This window comes from Capra hircus, chromosome 5 (genome assembly GCF_001704415.2).
Source record: "Capra hircus breed San Clemente chromosome 5, ASM170441v1, whole genome shotgun sequence".
NCBI classification, from domain to species: domain Eukaryota; kingdom Metazoa; phylum Chordata; class Mammalia; order Artiodactyla; family Bovidae; genus Capra; species Capra hircus.
Genome location: NC_030812.1, coordinates 41,407,530 through 41,427,142, shown reverse-complemented (window position 1 = coordinate 41,427,142; position 19,613 = coordinate 41,407,530). Strand labels below are relative to the sequence as shown.

General features: G+C 33.3%; 1 protein-coding gene across 19 annotated transcripts in view; it reads right to left on the bottom strand.

The window, feature by feature from the left end:
- KIF21A (kinesin family member 21A) overlaps positions 1–19,613 on the bottom strand; it is a 184,417-nt gene that overhangs the window by 28,220 nt on the left and 136,584 nt on the right. For 15 of the 19 annotated variants that reach the window (XM_018047922.1, XM_018047941.1, XM_018047926.1 and 12 more), the window contains 14 exons: positions 17,987–18,077; positions 15,477–15,594; positions 14,951–15,139; positions 14,313–14,512; positions 12,853–12,960; positions 9,514–9,582; positions 9,206–9,420; positions 8,909–9,062; positions 8,208–8,402; positions 7,688–7,789; positions 6,971–7,136; positions 6,476–6,496; positions 1,501–1,561; positions 1,081–1,135 (listed from right to left, as the gene is read on the bottom strand). In XM_018047922.1, coding sequence (XP_017903411.1) covers positions 1,081–1,135; positions 1,501–1,561; positions 6,476–6,496; positions 6,971–7,136; positions 7,688–7,789; positions 8,208–8,402; positions 8,909–9,062; positions 9,206–9,420; positions 9,514–9,582; positions 12,853–12,960; positions 14,313–14,512; positions 14,951–15,139; positions 15,477–15,594; positions 17,987–18,077 — 1,744 coding nt within the window. The remainder of the gene's footprint in view (positions 1–1,080; positions 1,136–1,500; positions 1,562–6,475; positions 6,497–6,970; positions 7,137–7,687; positions 7,790–8,207; positions 8,403–8,908; positions 9,063–9,205; positions 9,421–9,513; positions 9,583–12,852; positions 12,961–14,312; positions 14,513–14,950; positions 15,140–15,476; positions 15,595–17,986; positions 18,078–19,613) is intronic. The other 4 variants (XM_018047930.1, XM_018047929.1, XM_018047939.1 and 1 more) reach the window with 1 other exon arrangement.

The window sequence follows — 19,613 nt, the reverse complement described above, 5'->3', positions numbered from 1 at the left end:
TTACCACTTCACATCTCTCTCTGGATTTCACAGGGCCTGAAAGACCAAGTTACCTTAAGAGATTCTCTCCTTCATGTTAAGACTCAATCCAAACTATGTTAGAATGTTTTCTTTGAGACTGGGTAATTTCTGGTCATTTAGAATAATCAAACTCAAACCACATGGCACCAAACTGGTAGTTGAAGGACCATATATAAAGCCTGGAGATGTTTTTCAATTGGCTAGCTCAGTATTTTAAAGAGAAGGAAATTCTCCATTAAAATCTATATTTAAAGCTACTCTTTAAAGAGTTAAGGATCTGGTAGTCTTAGGCCCATATTCCATGACGGCAAAAATAAGCATTAGTTAGTGATGCCTATTTGCTTTAGATGGGCCATGTCCACCTCAGGTAATCATAATGATTCCTGTTAATTATCTTATATCTAGCCAAATTATTTATCTATATTACCTGGCTAACCACTGCAGGTTATATCCATCCTGTGCATTAGTACAGTACTATTCTTTCATGTCTTGATTTCATCCATTCATCCAACAAATATTTACTAAGCACTGTAAGAATTCTTTGTTTTCAAACATCTTAAAATGGATAGTTAACTCATCTAGTAACAAATGCTATCAACATGCAATCTGAAATATACCATGTTGTTTCTCACACCTGTAACAGCATGTACACTTTATTTTTTTTAAGCTTTACAAATATGCATTATAGCCTCAATTTTTAATACAATATGATGATTAAGAGTTGGCTTATTCAAACCATCTCAAGATATGTTAAAATAAATAAGAAACTTAGCAACATATTAGAATGGTAAAATTTCAAAAATCTCCTGTCATTCTAAATTATTTTAAGCATTGTTCTCCATAATCATATCTTACCTAACAGAAAAAGTACAAGAATATAGTAAATAACAAGTTCCGCAGAGGAGAAATTTGTCAATATAAATTTTTTACAAGGGAGAATATGATAAAGAACTAAATTTCTATCATATGAAATCTTTGCCTATGCCCAAGGCCTATGCATTTAATAGTGATAATAGAGAACATCAGAAAAAATGTTTACCTGGTATTTTCTATTCTTACCTTGCTTTTTGGTTTCACTTCACCACAAAGCTTCATAAGGTCTGAAGACAGTGAGCTGTGTGCAAAAAAATAATTAATCATATGTATAAAAGGAAACAATATAGGAAACTATATGACTTCAAATGAGTTTAAGTATGGAAAAAATTTATAAGCTTATGGAAAACACAGAAAGACAAATTTAAAATAAAAATAAACTAATCAAAATAGTTCATTTTCGTTCCTTAAATATCTCAGTATTTTATTTTAAAATTTTTGATGGTTAAGCATTACTTAGTTTGGCTTCCATATTACTATTTCTGTTCTTCACTTAGCCATAAAATATAAAATTATTTGTTTTATGTTAATTGATTCAACAAGATAAAATTATTAAAAATATTACAGAAACAAGTCAACTCATTAAGTTTCTAAAGGTTCTCTTACCTTCCTTCTGATCCTGGACTGTTTAAAGGTACATCCTCATCAGTGCTGTCCTCTACATTTTCTAAAAAAAAAAAAGTCAAAAATGTAAGTATTATCCATGTCACACTTTGAATGACTGTAATGCCTATGCTATAATAAACATCAGCCTGAGGTCTCTCAACATGGGCACTTTGGTTTCAGTAACTGAGTCAAAATAGAAATGTAAAAAAAAAAAAATCTAAGAAACTTTTTATTATATGTCCTAGGATGAGAAAACTGTGTTTAAGATAGGAAAACCGTGAGTTGAATGATAAAATAAGGAAGAACAGTGTTCACAGGATGGAAATGAGACCATGTATTTATCTGACTATGTGTAATTATTTAAATATATTTTCAGAGTATGTATTTATCCCACACCATCCATTTATTCCATGTATGAAAAGCCATTGAGTAAAACATGAAAGATTAAAGTAAATACTGCACAAGCTCCCTTTAATCTACTGAGGCAACATCAAAAAATACATAAGTGTAAACATATATGTTGTATTTTATCAGTATTCCAATGTACTTATAGATTGTCCTCTATTTTTATTTTTGTTTCCAAGTAGAACGAGAGTATGTGTGTGTGAAGGTATTCAGAAGTTACACATCAGCATGCAGCTCATTCACATGTACATAAAAGACTAAAACTACAGGTTTCCATGCAATAGTTTTATAAATAAATACAAACAAACCACTGCTATTTCAGAACAGTAGCACACTGATGAAAAGAGAGAAAAGGGCAAACATATAAAACTAGTAGGAAGTCAGTAAATAAAACATTCACTTAAAGTAAATAAATTAAAATATCAGTGAGCCCCTAACACAGGTGCAAATTTTCAAAACTTATACAATTTATTATAAAGCCACTTCACAAAATTAAAGGCAATATTTTCAACAATATATGTTAATTAAAATATGTAGGATTAATCTCCTTTAACTTTTACTTTTATATCATACAGGTGTATTATGCTCATAAGTCATATTCTTAATTCCTTTCTCAGATGCTCCCATTCTTCCTCACTGTTTAGCAGACAACTGGATAGAGATTCCATAATAAATGATAGCATTATCTAAAATGGAGCCCATCTAATAGGACCCACAAAAAAGGAGTTTACTTTTTGAAATGAGGAAAATGGTGGTCTTTAGGGCAATGTGTATCTCAAAGCCCATACTTAGAGGCTGGAGGATGTGCTTCACAGACATGTTACTGAGTGCTAATGTAACTGAATTAGTTAATAACACAGAAATAGAAAGAAATGACAATTCTAGTCTTTATTTTCCCATACATAAAAGCAGGCTAAGATTAACTGTAATTTTCTTATAGGGAATGATGAAACCAGCTAGAATATCAAACATCATATAAGTGCTTAGTAAAAACTATTTAGCTCCCGCATATGCGTGTATGCTTTATTTAGAGATGATTACAGTTTGGCATAACTAACCTAGCCAGAAGATAGAGCCCTTCACCGAGACATTCACCAAATCACACACCTCTTCAAGACTGAGCTTTTCTGTGGCACTATATCCATCTGGGCAGCAGGATATGCCATCATCTCACTGCTCTACTTTCAACTCTTAAGAACATAATTCCAGCCCAGTGCCAGCTTCTTTTCTCATCGTTAAGCATTAAAGCTAAAAGCAGTGAGATTTAAAACTCCAACATGTCTTAAAGTCATCCATATCAATACATAGTTGCATAATCTCAAGTCACTAGAAGCTAACCAAACAGTTATTATGGAGAAGAGTTGACATAGTGTTTCAGGGAAGAGTCAATTATGACTCCACATTAGATCTGTTTATTTTACCTTAACCTTTGCTTACTGTTGATTTTGTTCACTAAAAGTATACTGTCCATACATAATGGCCTGCCTCAGGGAATCCTGTCCCTCTGCTTGAATGTTAAACCAAAATGCCTTTATTCAGGATCCTGTCCACCTGTAGATGCCTATAGACAGCAAGAAATTAACATATCCCCTCCCCAAGACTGGCCATTCCAGGTGATGTTTGTAAGGTTAATGGTCTTTTTACTTTATTTTCTCACCTCTCCCCATTTCTGTTCTACAAAAGAACCTGGCATCCAGATCCTGAAAAGACGATTATTTTGAGACGTTAGTCTGCCATCTTCTCAGTCAGCCAGATTTCTGAGTAAAGTCGTATTCCTTGCCTCAACATCTCATCTCTTAGCTAATTGGTCTGTTGTGCAGCGATCAGAGGGAGTCTGGACTGGGTAACAATAGCAGCCCAAGACTACTATCCTTAGAAAGGCGTTCTTACAAAGTTGGACTTTGTTATCTGGAAACTTGGCTCTCAGAATTTCTCTAGTCACCAGTTAACTAATATAGTTCATAACACCTAGGATATTTGTGCAAACAATATGGCTTATGCTGAGAATTCCTGCTTTCCTTCCAGAATCTGGAATTCTGGTACTACTATATAAAAGGAATGTATGTGACTAGTACCCAGTAAAAACCTCAGGTGCTGAGTGTCTAATGGAATTCCCTGGATGTGAACAATGCATTCATATTGCTGCGCTTTCATTCCAGAGAGAAATGTATACTCTGTGTGATGCTTCCCAGAAGGAAGAGCATAAGAAAGCCGGGATATGGATTCTTCCTTACTCCATCTGCATCTTTTCCTTTATAATACTGTTGTGCATCTTTCCTACATTGCTCTCATTAATCTTTGCCATGAATACCATTGTATGCTGAGCCCCTTGAATCTTCTAGCAAATCCCTAAAGGTAGGGAAAGATCCTAGGAAGAACAACATAAACACAGGTAGAGGAATAAGAAGGGGGAAAATAAAGATGTTCTTCAATGGCTACAATAAGATACACCTATTAGCATGGAGTACTGGCCTCTAACCTTATGTTCATCATCCCAAGCCACATACTTGTTGCTCTAGGGCACCAACCTGCTTGAAGTCTTCATACATATAATGTTGTGGCTAAATGTCCATGCTTTACCTTACTCCCTGCCAAGAGTGTCTCTTCTGCCTAGCCCCTTTCTACCTTGTCTCTTGCTTAGCTAAATCTTTTTCTTCCTTTACGTTTCAACTCAGATTTTACCGGTTCCAGAAAGCCTTCATCAACTCCTCCATGTTTTTTAGGTAGCCCCATTCTGTGATCCCATAACTCCCTGTACATATCTCAAGTCTCTTCCCTGTCACTCAGTAAGGTATAGTCCATAAGAGCAAGATTCTGTATCTTACTTATCTTTGTGTTTTTTTTTTTTAATTTTTTATTTTTTTTTAAATTTTAAAATCTTCAATTCTTACTTATCTTTGAATCCCAGCACTCAGCCCAAAGCTCAAGATAAATTGAAATTAAACAATTTTTTTTTAAGCAAGGTACATATGACCATCTAGTTTGTCTATATTTACTTCCATGTTTTTCTCCTTCTATGCTTTTCTTGCAAGCACTTCTGGGTCTAGATTATGGCCTTAGGGAAAATTTATGCCATGAGTAACAGGTTGTTATCAGTTGAATGGGTTCCTCTTCTCTGTTTTGACCCTTCTTTAAGCTATAGACAATTCAAAGTTGTGAAAAAGCAACAATACTCATCAAATAACGGCATAATATTTTCTGCACAAAACGACATCAAAGAGGGCATTGATTTTTTCTTCCAAGTTACAAGAGATAATAGACTTAAATAAGAATTTACTTATTACTGCAACTTGAGCCACTAAGATGAAGAAGCTCAAAGAAAAGGCAGAGGAGGGGGTGGGAAGAACAAAAGGATGGAGAGTGAAGAGGAAGAGGAGAGGAAATATACTTAATAACATATGGAATGGCAAAAATTCTCATTATATTCCAGGAATTTTGGCAGCCTTAACATGGTTCTTTAATATAATCAAAAATTTTTCTACCTGTCTTTGCTATAGCTTGAGCAGGTTAAAAGTCCACATCTGTATTACTGGGTTGATCTCAAGGAAATATTATTTTGAGATTTAACACACAGGGCAAATTAAGAAAGATCTAATAATACCAAACAGCTCAAATATTTTATTTGTGTAACATTCTACCATTTAAAATAAATTCAGATTCATAGACTGTTTAATGACCCAGAGAGGTAATTACATTCATCTTTAGCTACATTCTTCTCCTTCAAGAAAAATATTTCAGAAAACTTTGGACAGCTGTGTGATTATGAAAAAATGTTAGGATCAGATTTTGAAATAATTTTAAATAAAAACTATTCAAAAATAATCATTCAGGAGACTCGCAAGCAATAAAATTACCCTGATACTCCTGATCTTTCATATATATATATATATATATATATATATATATATATATATATATCTGCCAGGAGAAGCTCAGATATTATTCATGGGTGAGCATAGTTCACATGAATGTTGTCGAGGCAAGAGGTCGAAAATCTCAATACTCAAATATCTCTTAAGCTTTTTCTAACTCGAACACATTAATTATAAACATTATTTTGATCCATTCATGTAAAATTCTTTGCATAGCTTTATTCAACTTAAAATATTAAAATATATGTACTTAATTCTATAAAATTTAAGAATAACTGAGAATCTATCAAAAATAAACCAAAGACATTATATATAAAAGATATATAACACAGAAAGATATTTATGAGGGTAAAATGACAAATGCATAGATAGATTTAAAAACTAAAAAGGAATATATATCCTATTTTTTCCTACAAGAAACAGAAAGAGGGGCTTATGAAACTAGAGCCAAAACTGAAGTTCAAATAATAAAACAGAAAACTATACTTCTTTAAACATCTAAGAATTTAAAAATCAAGAAATGTGTAAGACAAAAGACTTAGTATGTTTGTGGTCACAGATACATTTCAAAGAAGATCATGCAAAAACCAGCTGGCTGTCAATAAAAATGTTTTAAATAAGATGTACCACAATTAGTGTACATGAACAATTAGTAATTCATGCAGCTGTAGTGTACACAGAAAGCTAAACATACTTACCTAATGGTACGCTATCTAGATCTGTATAAATAACAGCAAAAAGGAAACAAAAAGCAATACTCCAATCAAAACAGATCCACTGTTAAGAACTCCCACATAAAACAAGATTATGTACCACTTATAAGATATGTAGAATAGATGCCATAGCAAACACTTATACATTTATTTTTAAGACAGATATACAGAATGAAGTAATGAAATGGTTAATAATTTAAAAAACGAACTTAGAAACATTGTTGATCGTTTTTAATTCATAAAAATTATGTGCTTAATAATGCTAAGTAAGTATTTTTAAGTTACTAATCATTTCCTGTAATGACAATAATTACATCCCCCCAAATTTATACATGCAAATTAAAAAAGGAATAATTATTAAAAGCATAAGTAAATACAGCATCTATTCAATCAAGCTATAGAGGAAAGAGGTAGAGTACAGCATACTCAAAGAGCAAAGTTACCATGCAATTTATTTAACTAAAATTTAATCCAAATTACCTTGTAAAGCATGGCCTAGTAAAGCATCTAGCTCAGGATTTAATTCTGCTTTCTCTTTCAACATATGGAATAAGAGCTGGTTTTGTGTAGCACTGGTTATTTCAGTTTGTTTAAGCCGACCTTCAAGTATTTTAATTTGAGCCTCTTTCTGGGCAGCCTGAAGACCCTATAACATTTCCCCCCAGAAAAAAAATGTATCTTAGATCACACAAAACAGAATCAACTACATGAAGATCTGTATCAAATGGCAAATGCATATGATGTCGGACTTTGACATTAGATAGACCTTGATTATCATCTTTAACATTATCATCTTTAACATTTAAGCAGAAATTGCCTAAGATAAAGAGAGTGCAACTGTATTTGTTCCTGACTTTTTGAGTTGTAAACAATCATTATTAAATCAAAATTATAACACTGAGTTTGTTTGCACACTAAGAGATTTTTCTTTTACCTTTTCCTTTGTTAAAGCAAAAAAGAAATGATTAAGTTGTTTACCTGTTCTAATACACAAGCAAAATAGATGAGAAGCTAATGGAATTGATGTAAATACTGCTGACTTTTCTTAACTCTAGAGAAAGATAAAAGGAACACTTTTCATTGTAAAATAATCTCCCTCCTTATTACAAAGGAAAGGTTCATTAGAAAAAGATAAACAAAACTGTAATGAATTAACAAAAGCTTACGTTTTTCAATAATAGCGTAGTTCGATCTTACCTTATTGATGCCCATTGACAGGAAGTGATCTAGAAGGTATCGGGCTTCTGTAAGTGTGCAAGCATTAATGACTGCAGTGACATCCAATGTTTCTCCTTCTTCCTGCATCAAACCAACATATGATGTATCATTACCTTGAGCTGAATGTATTTAACAGAAGACGAACCCTATTGCTTCATGCATTTATTTGATATTATTGGATTAGCTAATGAGATTTCTCAGAAAAGCATAAAAAAATCACTACTCTAAGAAACAGATGGTCTAGTTTAAAAGATAAAACATTTAAGCGGTTAAGAATTCAAGATGGATTAATAAATGATATATATGTTTTATTAATGATAAATAACATCACACAATCAGCAGAGAAATCTAGAAAGCAGGCAGGAAGGGTATACATGCAAAAGCTGAGAACTATATTAAATCATAGATTAAAAAATCCCTTCATATAACAATTCAAAGTGCTTTTAATGACAAAAATATAAAAATACTTCTCATTAAACATTTTTTCTTAGTTACAAACCTTTGCTTCTTCCATCTGCATGATATTGGCTTGACAATCAGAAATACTATCATTGATATAATCTATATTAGCAGTTAATGACTCCATCTCTTCATTTATGTTAATCACATTTTTATCTCCTTCTCCATTCTCCTTGACTATCTTTTCCCTTCTCTTTGAAAGTTTCTCTCGTCTTTTTGTGAGTTCTTCCCGTTGCTATTGAGAAAACAGATTAGACTTTAAGAAATTATGTTCATCTTGGATCTTGAGAACTTTATGCCAAATGAAATAAGTGAGTTACAGAAGGGGTAAATCCTCCAGGATCCCACTTCTGGGAAGCATCTAAATAGTCAAACTCATAGAAGCAGTAAATAGAATGGTGGTTACCAGGGATTGAGAAGAGGAAATGGGGAATTACTGGTCAGTGGATATAAACTTTCAGTTATATAAGATGAGTAAGTTATAGAATTCTTCACAACACTGTGCTTATAGTTGACAACACTGTGCTATACATTTTAAAATGTATATTAAGAGGGCAGAGCTCATGGCATTTGTTCTTACTACAATTAAAAAAAAAATGATGTTCACTATTCATACACAATGCAATCACTACTGCCCAAAAAAACACAGCTTGGCAAATATTCAATTTACCCAGCAAACAAATGTAGAAAACAAAAAATAAACAGCTAAGAGAGAGCAAATCTGCTTTCTACTTTTCACACCTTGAGCAGCCTATTCATATCAGACTCCATATTGGAAATAGTCATTTTCTGCATGATGATGTCTGTGATCCTGCGTTCAAGAAGCTGCCATTTCATGCGAGCTGTTCTAGAAGTAAACACTCGGCCAGTCAATCCTTTCCTTTGATATTTTTTTCTATAATCATATAAAAACATACAAACATAGTTACTTATGTGCTTGTTTGATTATGTGACGCCAAATGATGAGCTGTTTTTCATGTAAGTCCAACATCCAGTGATGGAAAGATTACATTAGTAGGAACAGAAGAACATGCTTACCTGGTTCCATTTGCTGTGGGTGTAGGTAAGGCCTGGACTCTTGCCACAGGAATTCTCATTTTTTGCTGGGCTCCAGCCCTTAATGCATCTGTTTCTATAGCAGCTGCACTGGAACCTGTGTCCTGAACAGGAGTATCAGATGAGCTCAACTTCCGAGTGACTTTCCCAGCCACTTTATCTGACATGGGCCTTACTTGCCGACGAAGAGCTGTAACCTGAAATAGCAATGGAAAATGACTCATTCTCAGTCTACAGAAATACATCATTAATTTCAAAGCCAGAATGTTTCTTCCAAATGGTCAACTTGCCTCTTCTGTTTTGCGACGAAGAACCACTTCTTGGTTTCTTTTTTGGGCTTCTAGAAGTCTAAGTTGGTGCTATAAAATAATATTGAATAAGTTAAAATAGTAAACTGAAAAATAAAATACTTGTTACCTCTTCATTTTTACTGTCCCATTTCACTGAGAACTCTAAGAATTCTCAGCAGCATCTGAGCTAATAATCACCTTGCATCCATTACTATGGACTTCGCAGGTGGCACTAGAGTTAAAGAACCCACCTCCCACTGCAGGAGACATAAAGAGACACAAGTCCTATCCTTGGGTCAGGAAGATCCTCTGGAAGAGGGCATGGCAACACAGTCTAGTATTCTTGCCTGGAGAATCCCAATGACAGAAGAGCCTGGTGGGCTACAGTCCATGGGGTCACAAAGAGTCAGACATAACTGAGTGACTAAACACAACACAGCAGTAATAAAGGGCTTACTATATGCAAGTATCTTCCTAAACACTTCACAAATATCTCATTTTTGTTTTGGTTGCTGACTGAGGCATGAACAGGAAGAAACACAGTTTAGAATATTTTCAATAGAGGTATCTTACAAGGTATACAATAATTATAAACTCTGGCTTAAATATAGAGAGAACATATATTAATTGTATTAGCACTTTATAATAACTTATTTTAAGCCATTTTATAGGGATATAATTTAGGAAATGATTTTGGACTAAAAATAAAACATGTTCTGGTTCTGTCATTTATTTAACTCTGTGATCATGGGCAAAGTTTGGAGTTGGATTTGATCACAAACATCTCTTCTAGGACTTTAACTCTGTAATGTAACAAATAGCTCTCTATGTTGTGCATCCCAAATTCAAACAGATGATTCATCTCAAGTTTATATATATTCTTATCTTATCAGATAGGAATTCATTGAGAAAAGGACTCTGTCTTATCACTGTGACACCTTGCCTATACAATAATAGACATGGAAGAAAAGCTAATAAATCTTTTTACATTAATGAACTATCCAAAACTAAAATTAACCTATAGTTTCAAGCTTGTTACTAAATTCAATTTCTTTATATTAAAAATCAAATCTCAGGCTCATTCATAATTTTTGTATAACATACACAACATATTTGGTTCTCTAAGGATTCAAATTGAATATTACAAGAAACACTTTAGACAGGAGTAGAATATGCACACAAAGCAACAAATTAAAGAGAGGAAAAAGTCTGAAATGGTAGCTTTTTATATGATTAGCCAGAAAAGAGACATCGTATGTGCGGATAAAATTCAAAGGCCAGTCCTGGGAATTAATTGTTCAATATTGATCTCTCTATACACCATATGCTGTTGTTGTTTAATTGTTGTTTACAACTTAGTAATAAAGAAGTAGGTAGCATACACTGTAAGGAAATCATGCCTGTCATCCAAAAATTTCATTAAAAATGAAATAAATGGCCTAAAAGTCAAAACAACCAAAATGCCCAACAGTTAAAGAATGGATTAGCAAAATGTGCTCTGTACATATAGTCATTAAAAAAAAATGTACTATTGATATATGCTATAATATGGATAAACCTTCAAAATATACTAAATGAAAGGAGCCAGACAAAAAAGGCTACATATTATATGATTCCATGTATATAAAATGTCTAGAATAGGCAAATACATAGGCAGGAAATAGATTAGTTGCTGTCAGGAGCCAGGGAAAGAGAGGAATGGGAGTAATTGCTAATTGGTCTGGGGTTTCTTTTTAGAGTGATGAAGATGTTATGGAATGGTGATTGTTGTACAAATTTGTGAACATACTAAATACTTGAATTAAAACTTAATTTTATGGTATATGAGTTTTATCAATTTTTTAAAAAGCAGGAAAAAAAAAGAACAGACCATATGCTAGAGTGTGCTTCCACCTGATTTCAGTAACAATGTACTGACATAAACAAGATCTAAAATCACCAGGTATTAAAAATGATAAAATAGGCTGATTGTTAAAATACATTACTATCTTGGGAAAATTAATAAATACATATAGTTATAAATATGGGAGTCATCTGACTAACATATTTATTTTCCTATTTCATTAGTCATTCTCTAGCTCCCTGATTTCATCTTTAGCTCACAAAACAGATTTTTGTTTTCTAAAATATCTTGTATATTCATGTTTTATTTAGGGAGAATTTAGAAAAAGTGGGGGGAAAAATGGAACCTAATTGATATTGTGGTAAAGAAGGTGATGGCTCCTTTTTAAAAAAAAAAAAAAGTCATAAATAACTATATTGTCAAAAATTTGGAAAGAAAAAATCCAATCAACTAGAACCTATAATCTTAATACAACTGAATTTAGCATATTGATATGCATCTTTTAAATTTTTCTGTCATTGTAAATAAGCATTCATATATAAAATGTTACTCTATACTTAATGTTAAATCATAGCCATTTTTCATTTTACTATGCAGTTTCCAAATCCTAATTGTTAACAGATGAATACTCATTAAATGGAATGAATTATAATTTATTTAACTGTTACCCCTACCGTCACATATCTTAGTTAGTTTTACATTTTTCATTACTACAAATAACCTAAAGTGAAGATTTTAACATACTGTAATGTAATTTTTCTTAGTTTAAATTATTTGCTTAGTCTGAGTTCATGGAAACATAATTCTTGGGTCAAAGAATACAAACATTTGTATAGCCCTTTGTAAAGTCTCTTCTAGTGAAGTCTGGTTATTAGTTAAGGAACATTCATAAGAATCTCTGTCTTTGGAACCATCTTAAAAATCACTATTTTACTGCAACTACTTCCTTGGTCTCCCCAGAAATAATCGGTTATTATTTGCCACTTTCTTCCATCTGATCATCTAGGAAATAAGCCTCCAGTAAAACTTTTAGGAATATTATACTGTTTTTCATAAGCTTTTATATTGAATTACTATAATCTACATACTATGCTGCTAAGTCGCTTCAGTCGTGTCTGACTCTGTGCGACCCCATAGATGGCAGCCCACCAGGCTCCCCCGTCCCTGGGATTCTCCAGGCAAGAACACTGGAGTGGAATGCCATTTCCTTCTCCAATGCATGAAAGTGAAAAGTGAAAGTGAAGTCGCTCAGTCGTGTCGGACCCTTAGCGACCCCATGGACTACAGCCTACCAGGCTCCTCCATCCATGGGATTTGCCAGGCAAGAGTACTGGAGTGGGGTGCCATTGCCTTCTCTGATAATCTATATACGATAATAAATGCCACATATAAAAATGCTTTATTGTCCCTCTTTTTCATAAAGTTATCAAAAAAGTCTTCATTTATTGAACAATATTATTGACGTACAGTATTTTTACATAACTGAGTCCACTCACATCTCTTTTACGTTGATCCTTTTTCAGTTGAGCAATCTCTCTGTTTCTTCTAGATTCTGTCAATCGGGCTTTTTCTTGTTCTTCTTTCATTTGTTTCATTAAGCGAACCTAAAATATTAGGTAAATATATCTACTGTGATTACCCTTTTACAATATTCATTAAATAAATCATATGTATGCATGTATACTCTGGATTCTGAATATTGAACCAGAAAAAATGTGGAGTTTTGCAACATGTTAAATGGTCAGTTCTTATTTTTGTAAGATTAATGTATTTATATTTTGAAAACACTTCTAACATATTAATCCAGTGAACCAGTGAAGTTGCTCAGTCGAGTCTGACTCTTTGGAATCCCATGGACTGTAGCCTACTAGGCTCCTTCATCCACGGAATTTTTCAGGCAAGAGTACTGGAGTAGGTTGCCATTTCCTTCTCCAGGGGATCTTCCTGAGCCAGGGACTGAACCCAGGTCTCCCACATTGCAGGTAGACACTTTACCCTCTGAGCTACCAGGGAAGCCCTTTTTAACATATTAATACTTCTACCAAATTACTTACTGTTCTAAGCTTTTTATATTCAATGCCCAGATGTTTTATTACTAGAATAAGTTTTTGGCATTTAACTTATTATCAGTAGTTGTGTGACCTTGAACTAGTTATTTAACCATTCCAGGCTTTGGTTTTCTAATGTATAAAATGGAGGTAATATTTCTATGGAATTGGATTCCTTTGAGAATTCAATGAGTTTATATGCACGCTGTGCCTATAACAGTGCCTGGCACATAGTAAGCACTTATTATTTTAGCTATTTTTGCTGTCATCAGCAACTATACAACATAATGACCTAACTACTTTTTCGATCATTTCCATACTTTCTATTTTAAGGAAACTACGTTGATTTTCATGGCAAAATGTTAGGAATAATCTATTCTAAAACAAAAACAATAACAGACAAGAATTCACATACTCTCTTTGGTCAAGGGAAAAAAACGTGCAGTTTTTTATACATGGGAACAATAACCACCAAATTCAAGATAGTTGTTACCTCTAAGAGAAAGGAGACTATGATCAGGAAGGGATATATAGGAGGTTTTGTACACATCTATAATATTTAATACCTTAAACTAGACACTGAATATATTGTTCATTGTTATTATCTCTGACTTTTTGCATGTTTGAAATATTTTTACTTTTGCTAATCTGTATAACAGTTTTAAGAAAATGAAGATAAATATCCATTAAAGTCAGAGAAGTCCTACTGACCACATGATTTTCAGCCATTTCAAAGCAAGACTCTGATAATGGATAACTATAGGAAGCAACTACTAACTGCCAAAGGAAGTGCATCATTTCTAGGTTACAGAAAGAATAAGGAATACAGAAAGAACCAAAATAATTTTTTTTGGTCCCAAATGACACAAATATTACCATCAAACACTAATTGAAAATATAATCAATACCTTAGTTTTCTTCATTTCCATCACATCCTGTTGTAATTTCTTCAATTGTTTTTCATATTGGGACTGATTTTTAAGCAACCTTGCATGCTCTTTCTGAGCTGCCTGAAGTCTCTGCAGTTCTTTATTCATGGCTTGTAGTTTCTTTTCATATTCAGACCTAACTTTTTTTGCCTTTTCTTCTGAGTAAGATTCCACTGAGCCTAAATGACCAAACAATACTTGTATTTGTTTTTGTGAGATACATATATTTATTTTACAGATTTATAATTCATGACCTTAGAGAAGAACTACTTCCCAAATACAAACCTCAGGAGGCCAGGGTGTCTTTTAATTACTCTCTCTTTTAATATTGATTCTTACTTAACAGCCATTGAATTTTTATCTTTCTAATTTAAAAAACATTCCCAGCATAAATCAAGGCATTAAAACAATTAGCCACGACTTTGGGAAAAAAAAAAAATAGCCTAGACAGATACTAGCATGAAAAAACAAAGTGAACAGTAATATTGAACATAATCAGATAAATTAGCATTTAATGTGACTTCTAATATAATTTTTTTCCTATAAAGGAAGATAAGATAAAAATCCAATGTGGCAATTTAGTCTGAACTTTAATTTGAATTAAATATAATTCTTACCTAAGTTTTGAAGCACTTGGTCTCTTTCAAGCTGTGTGTCCCGAATTTTATGTTGTAGCATCATTAGCTTCTCTTCATACTGTTTTTTCAGTGTCTGCAGTCTTTTCTGACTATTTTCTAGTTCATCAATCAGCTTTTGCTTGATCGCAATTTCACAAGTAATGTTTGCTAAGTCTGCTTGATAATTGGCTGGTATAAAAGAAAAAAACAAAAATACTGGATAGGCTATAATCAAAGCATGAAAATCATCTCTACTTCAAGTATTCACTTGGAAGCTGTAAGGAAAATATCCTGAGTATACAGAAAACTAAAAAAGTGGCAACAAGATAAAGAGTGTTCACGTTGGTCAAAGACAAGAAATACCACTGGTTCCAAATAAAAATGGAAGTCACATAATGACTAACTACAATAAAAGATGAGTCTTGGAGGGCATACAAGGATGAGATGGAGAGTGCTTAAATTTTTCAGTCATGTTTTAAAAAATTTCCCAAAATAAATTTTTGTGCTTGCACCAAAGGACAAATACCTTTTTCATCTGATTCAGAATCTGATTCATCAGAGCTTTCACCCCCTTCAATGTCATCTTCTTCCTCCTCCTCTTCCTCTTCCTCATCTTCATGATCACTCACTTCTTGACTTTCTTCCTAAAATGTGATGTAAAAAGTGTCCATTAATAGCACAATATTGGCAAAGTAAACTGATTACCTCATTAAGAGAGACTACACAACAGAATTAGAAAAAAAAAATTTACAATTTGTATGGAAACACAAGACCTCGAATACCCAAAGTAATCTTAAGAAAGAACAGAGCTGGAAGAATCAGGCTTCCTGACTTCAGACTATACTACACAGCTACAGTCATCAAAACGGTATGGTACTGGCATAGAAACAGACATTTAGATCAATGGAATAGGACAGGAAGTTCAGAAATAAACCCACACACTTATAGCCACTTAATCTATGACAAAGGAGGCAAGAATATACAATGTGGAAAAGACAGTTTCTTCAATAAATGGCGTTGGGAAAATTGGACTGCAGCATGTGAAAGAATGAAATTAGAACACTCTCTGTCACTATACACAAATATAAATTCTAAATGGATTAAAAACCTAAATGCAAGGCCAGATACTATAAAACACTTAGAGGAAAATATAGGCAAAACACTCTGACATAAATCACAGCAAGATCTTTTTCAGTCAACTGTCTAGACTAATGAAGACAAAAACAAAAATAAACAAATGAAACCTAACTAAACTTAAAAACTTTTACACAGCAAAGGAAACCATAAACAAAAAGACAGCCTTCAGAATGGGAGAAAATATTTGCAAATGAAGCAACTGACAAAGGATTAATCTCCAAAATATACAAAGAGCTTATGAAGCTAAATATAAATATCAAAAAACAAACAATGCAATCAAAAATGGATGGAAGACTTAAATAGAAATTTCACCAAAGAAGACATACAGAAGGTCAACAAACACATGAAAGGATGCCCAGCTTCACTAATTATAAGAGAAATGCAAAATCTCACACTGGTCAGAGTGGCTATCATGAAAAAAAAATCTACAAAGAATAATGCTGGAGAAGGTGTAGAGGAAACTCTCTTACGCTATTGGTGGGAATGTAAATTGGTAGAGGCACTATAGAGAGCAGAATGGAGGTTCCTTAAAAAACTAACAATAGAGCTATCATATGACCCACCAATCCCACTCCTAAGCATATATTTGGAGAAAACCATAATTCAAAAAGATTCATGCTCCCTGTTCATTGTAGCACTATATCTAGTAGCCAGGACATGGAGACAATCTAAATGTTCATTGGCAGAGGAATGGATAAAAAAAGTGGTACATATATACAATGGAATATTGCTCAATCATAAAAAAGAACAAAATAGTACCATTTGCAGAGATATGGTGGTCTAGAGATTATCATACAGAGTGAAGTAAGTTAGAAAGAAAAAATATAGTATATTAATACATGTATTTGGAATTTAGAAAAATGATAGAGATGAATTTATTTGTAAAGCAGAAATAGAATCACAGATGAAGAGAACAAATGTATGGTTACCAAGGAGGTTGAGGAGAGGTGGGATGATTTGGAAGATAGGGATAGACATATATATATATACTACAGATAACTAATGAGAACCTATTGTATACCAAATGGAAGTCTACTTAATGATCTATGGTGACCTAAATGGGAAAGGGAAAGTGAAAGTGAAGTCGCTCAGTCGTGTCCGACTCTTTGTGACCCCATAGACTGTAACCTATCAGGCTCCTCTGTCCATGGGGTTTTCCAGGCAATAGCACTGGAGTGGATTGCCATTTCCTTCTCCAGCAGATCTTCTTGACTCAGGGATCAAACCCAGGTCTCTCGCATTGTATACAGATGCTTTACCGTCTAAACCACCAGGGGAAAGATATCTAAAAAAGAGTGGATATATGGATACATATAACTAACTCACTCTGCTGTACAGCAGAAATGAACAACATTGTAAAGCAACCACATTTCAGTAAAAAAATAAAATAAAGAAAAAACAAAAAAATAAAAATCAGTTAGAATTTTTCTTTTTCCCTCAATATTATGGAGTGTGCCTAGCAGTATGATTTAATTTTGCCCCGCCTCTATTATGATACTTCACATATTAAAATTTGCAATCAAGTCTCACTGAATAAATACAAAAAAGAGAGACTGTGTGATTATGAAGTATAAGAGCATAAAAATTTCACTTCTTGGTAAAATAAATCAATACACAATTTTAAGGTTATTTTATAATAACTTTGTCTTAAATCAAAGAGTACTTTATCTCTTAGTACTCTATCATCCCATAGAAAATGTTTTCATAATGCATAAGACTATAAGTTGCTAATATTTCATAGCTCACATTTCTGAAGAAAAGAAATCCTCAAGAAAACAGTTTAAAATGGATGCATGATAACTGATTCTCTTTTCTACATACAGGTTAGCATAGTTATTAGCAACCAAGAATAACCTAATCCAGGAACTCAAAATTCCAGGCTCATTCTTTCATACTTACAACTTCTAACTCAATGTTTTCTCTTTCTGAAATATTCTTTCCTTCTTTCTTCTCTTGGTCAGTGTCTGTATTATCCTCTTTACCAGCCACACTTAAAAAAAAAGAAACAAAAGTGTACAGTATTAAAGAGGAAAACTGTTCACTTTTCTCCTTACAGATTTTTAAAAACCATCAATTATTTCTGAAAACAAATGAGAAGAGTTCATCATTTAACAAAGAGCAAAGTTATGTCTGATGCTTCAGAGGAAAATAGAAACTGCCATTCAACTCATAGTGTAATGAATTTATATAATTGGAGAAAATCTTATTTTCTAGAAACACCGAGGAATAGATTATACCCTGGAGCATGACACCTGATAAGATATCTAAGAGCTACTCACAGTAACATTCAATAAGCTAGAATGCAGGCAAACTAATTTCAGTGGAAATTTAAAATAGTTTTGTTTTCTCATCTAAATATATAAATTTTTTCTCATCTTTATACAAAGATATAGAAACTTCATTTTTATCAATGTCCTAATACATTTAAGGATAAATCTGCCCACGGTAGGTTTGTTTACACCATCTGCATCTGTCATTGTGTTCAGATTTCCCCTGGTAATAGCACTGGCTCCTTTCTCCTAGGTCATCCCTGTAGCACAGGGCTATTTTTCATAATGTTCTCACAGAAATGGATCTCCACACATCAAAGCTGTCTGAAGTTCAGCCTGACCACTGATTTAATAGGAAATTCGAGGATCTGCCACAAGATTCACCAACTGAACAAAAGTCTCATTTTCAGGTATCAGTACAATAGCTCTAACTGCATGCTGCTGCTGCTACTGCTGCTAAGTCGCTTCAGTTGTGTCCGACTCTCTGTGACCCCATAGACAGGCAGCTCACCAGGCTCCCCTGTCCCTGGGATTCTCCAGGCAAGAACACTGGAGTGGGTTGCCATTTCCTTCTCCAATGCAGGAAAGTGAAAAGTGAAAGTGAAGTGTCTCAGTCATGTCCAACTCTTAGCGACCCCATGGACTGCAGCCTACCAGGCTCCTCTCTCCATGGGATTTTCCAGGCAAGAGTACTGGAGTGGGTTGCCACTGCCTTCTCCAAACTGATGTCAAATAATGTTATAGCTAAACTACTTCAGCCCTAGTAGCCGTGAGAAAAAGAAGAGTCCACAACAAGAAAAAATTTTAAATAGTTAAAATCACTCTGACCCTTCTTGGTTTAGCAGCCATGATTAATCATGCACAGAAGTTATACTTCTGTTTGTCAGACTCATATATTTTTATCAAGCTAGATAATATTAAGAAAATGAATTTCAAATGAATCTACATGTGAATATTTTCTTCTTGTGCTTTAGTAAACTTTTTAAAATCATTAAGAATAAAAAGAATATTTGAATAAAGCAATATTCTTGAAATAAAATTTCCTTAGAAACAGTTTTAAAATTTTATCAGAATGTCTTTATAACAGCTATCATTTCTTTCAGATATTCAGCTCCATTAAATAACTGCCCTAATACATGGACTTACTTTTAGCTTCTAGGCTAAAAAATTAATCTTATCTAGGCCCTGCTATTATTATTAATCTGTAATGTTTAACTCTAGCTCCCAATTCTCAGAGACATTTCTGAACTCAGAAC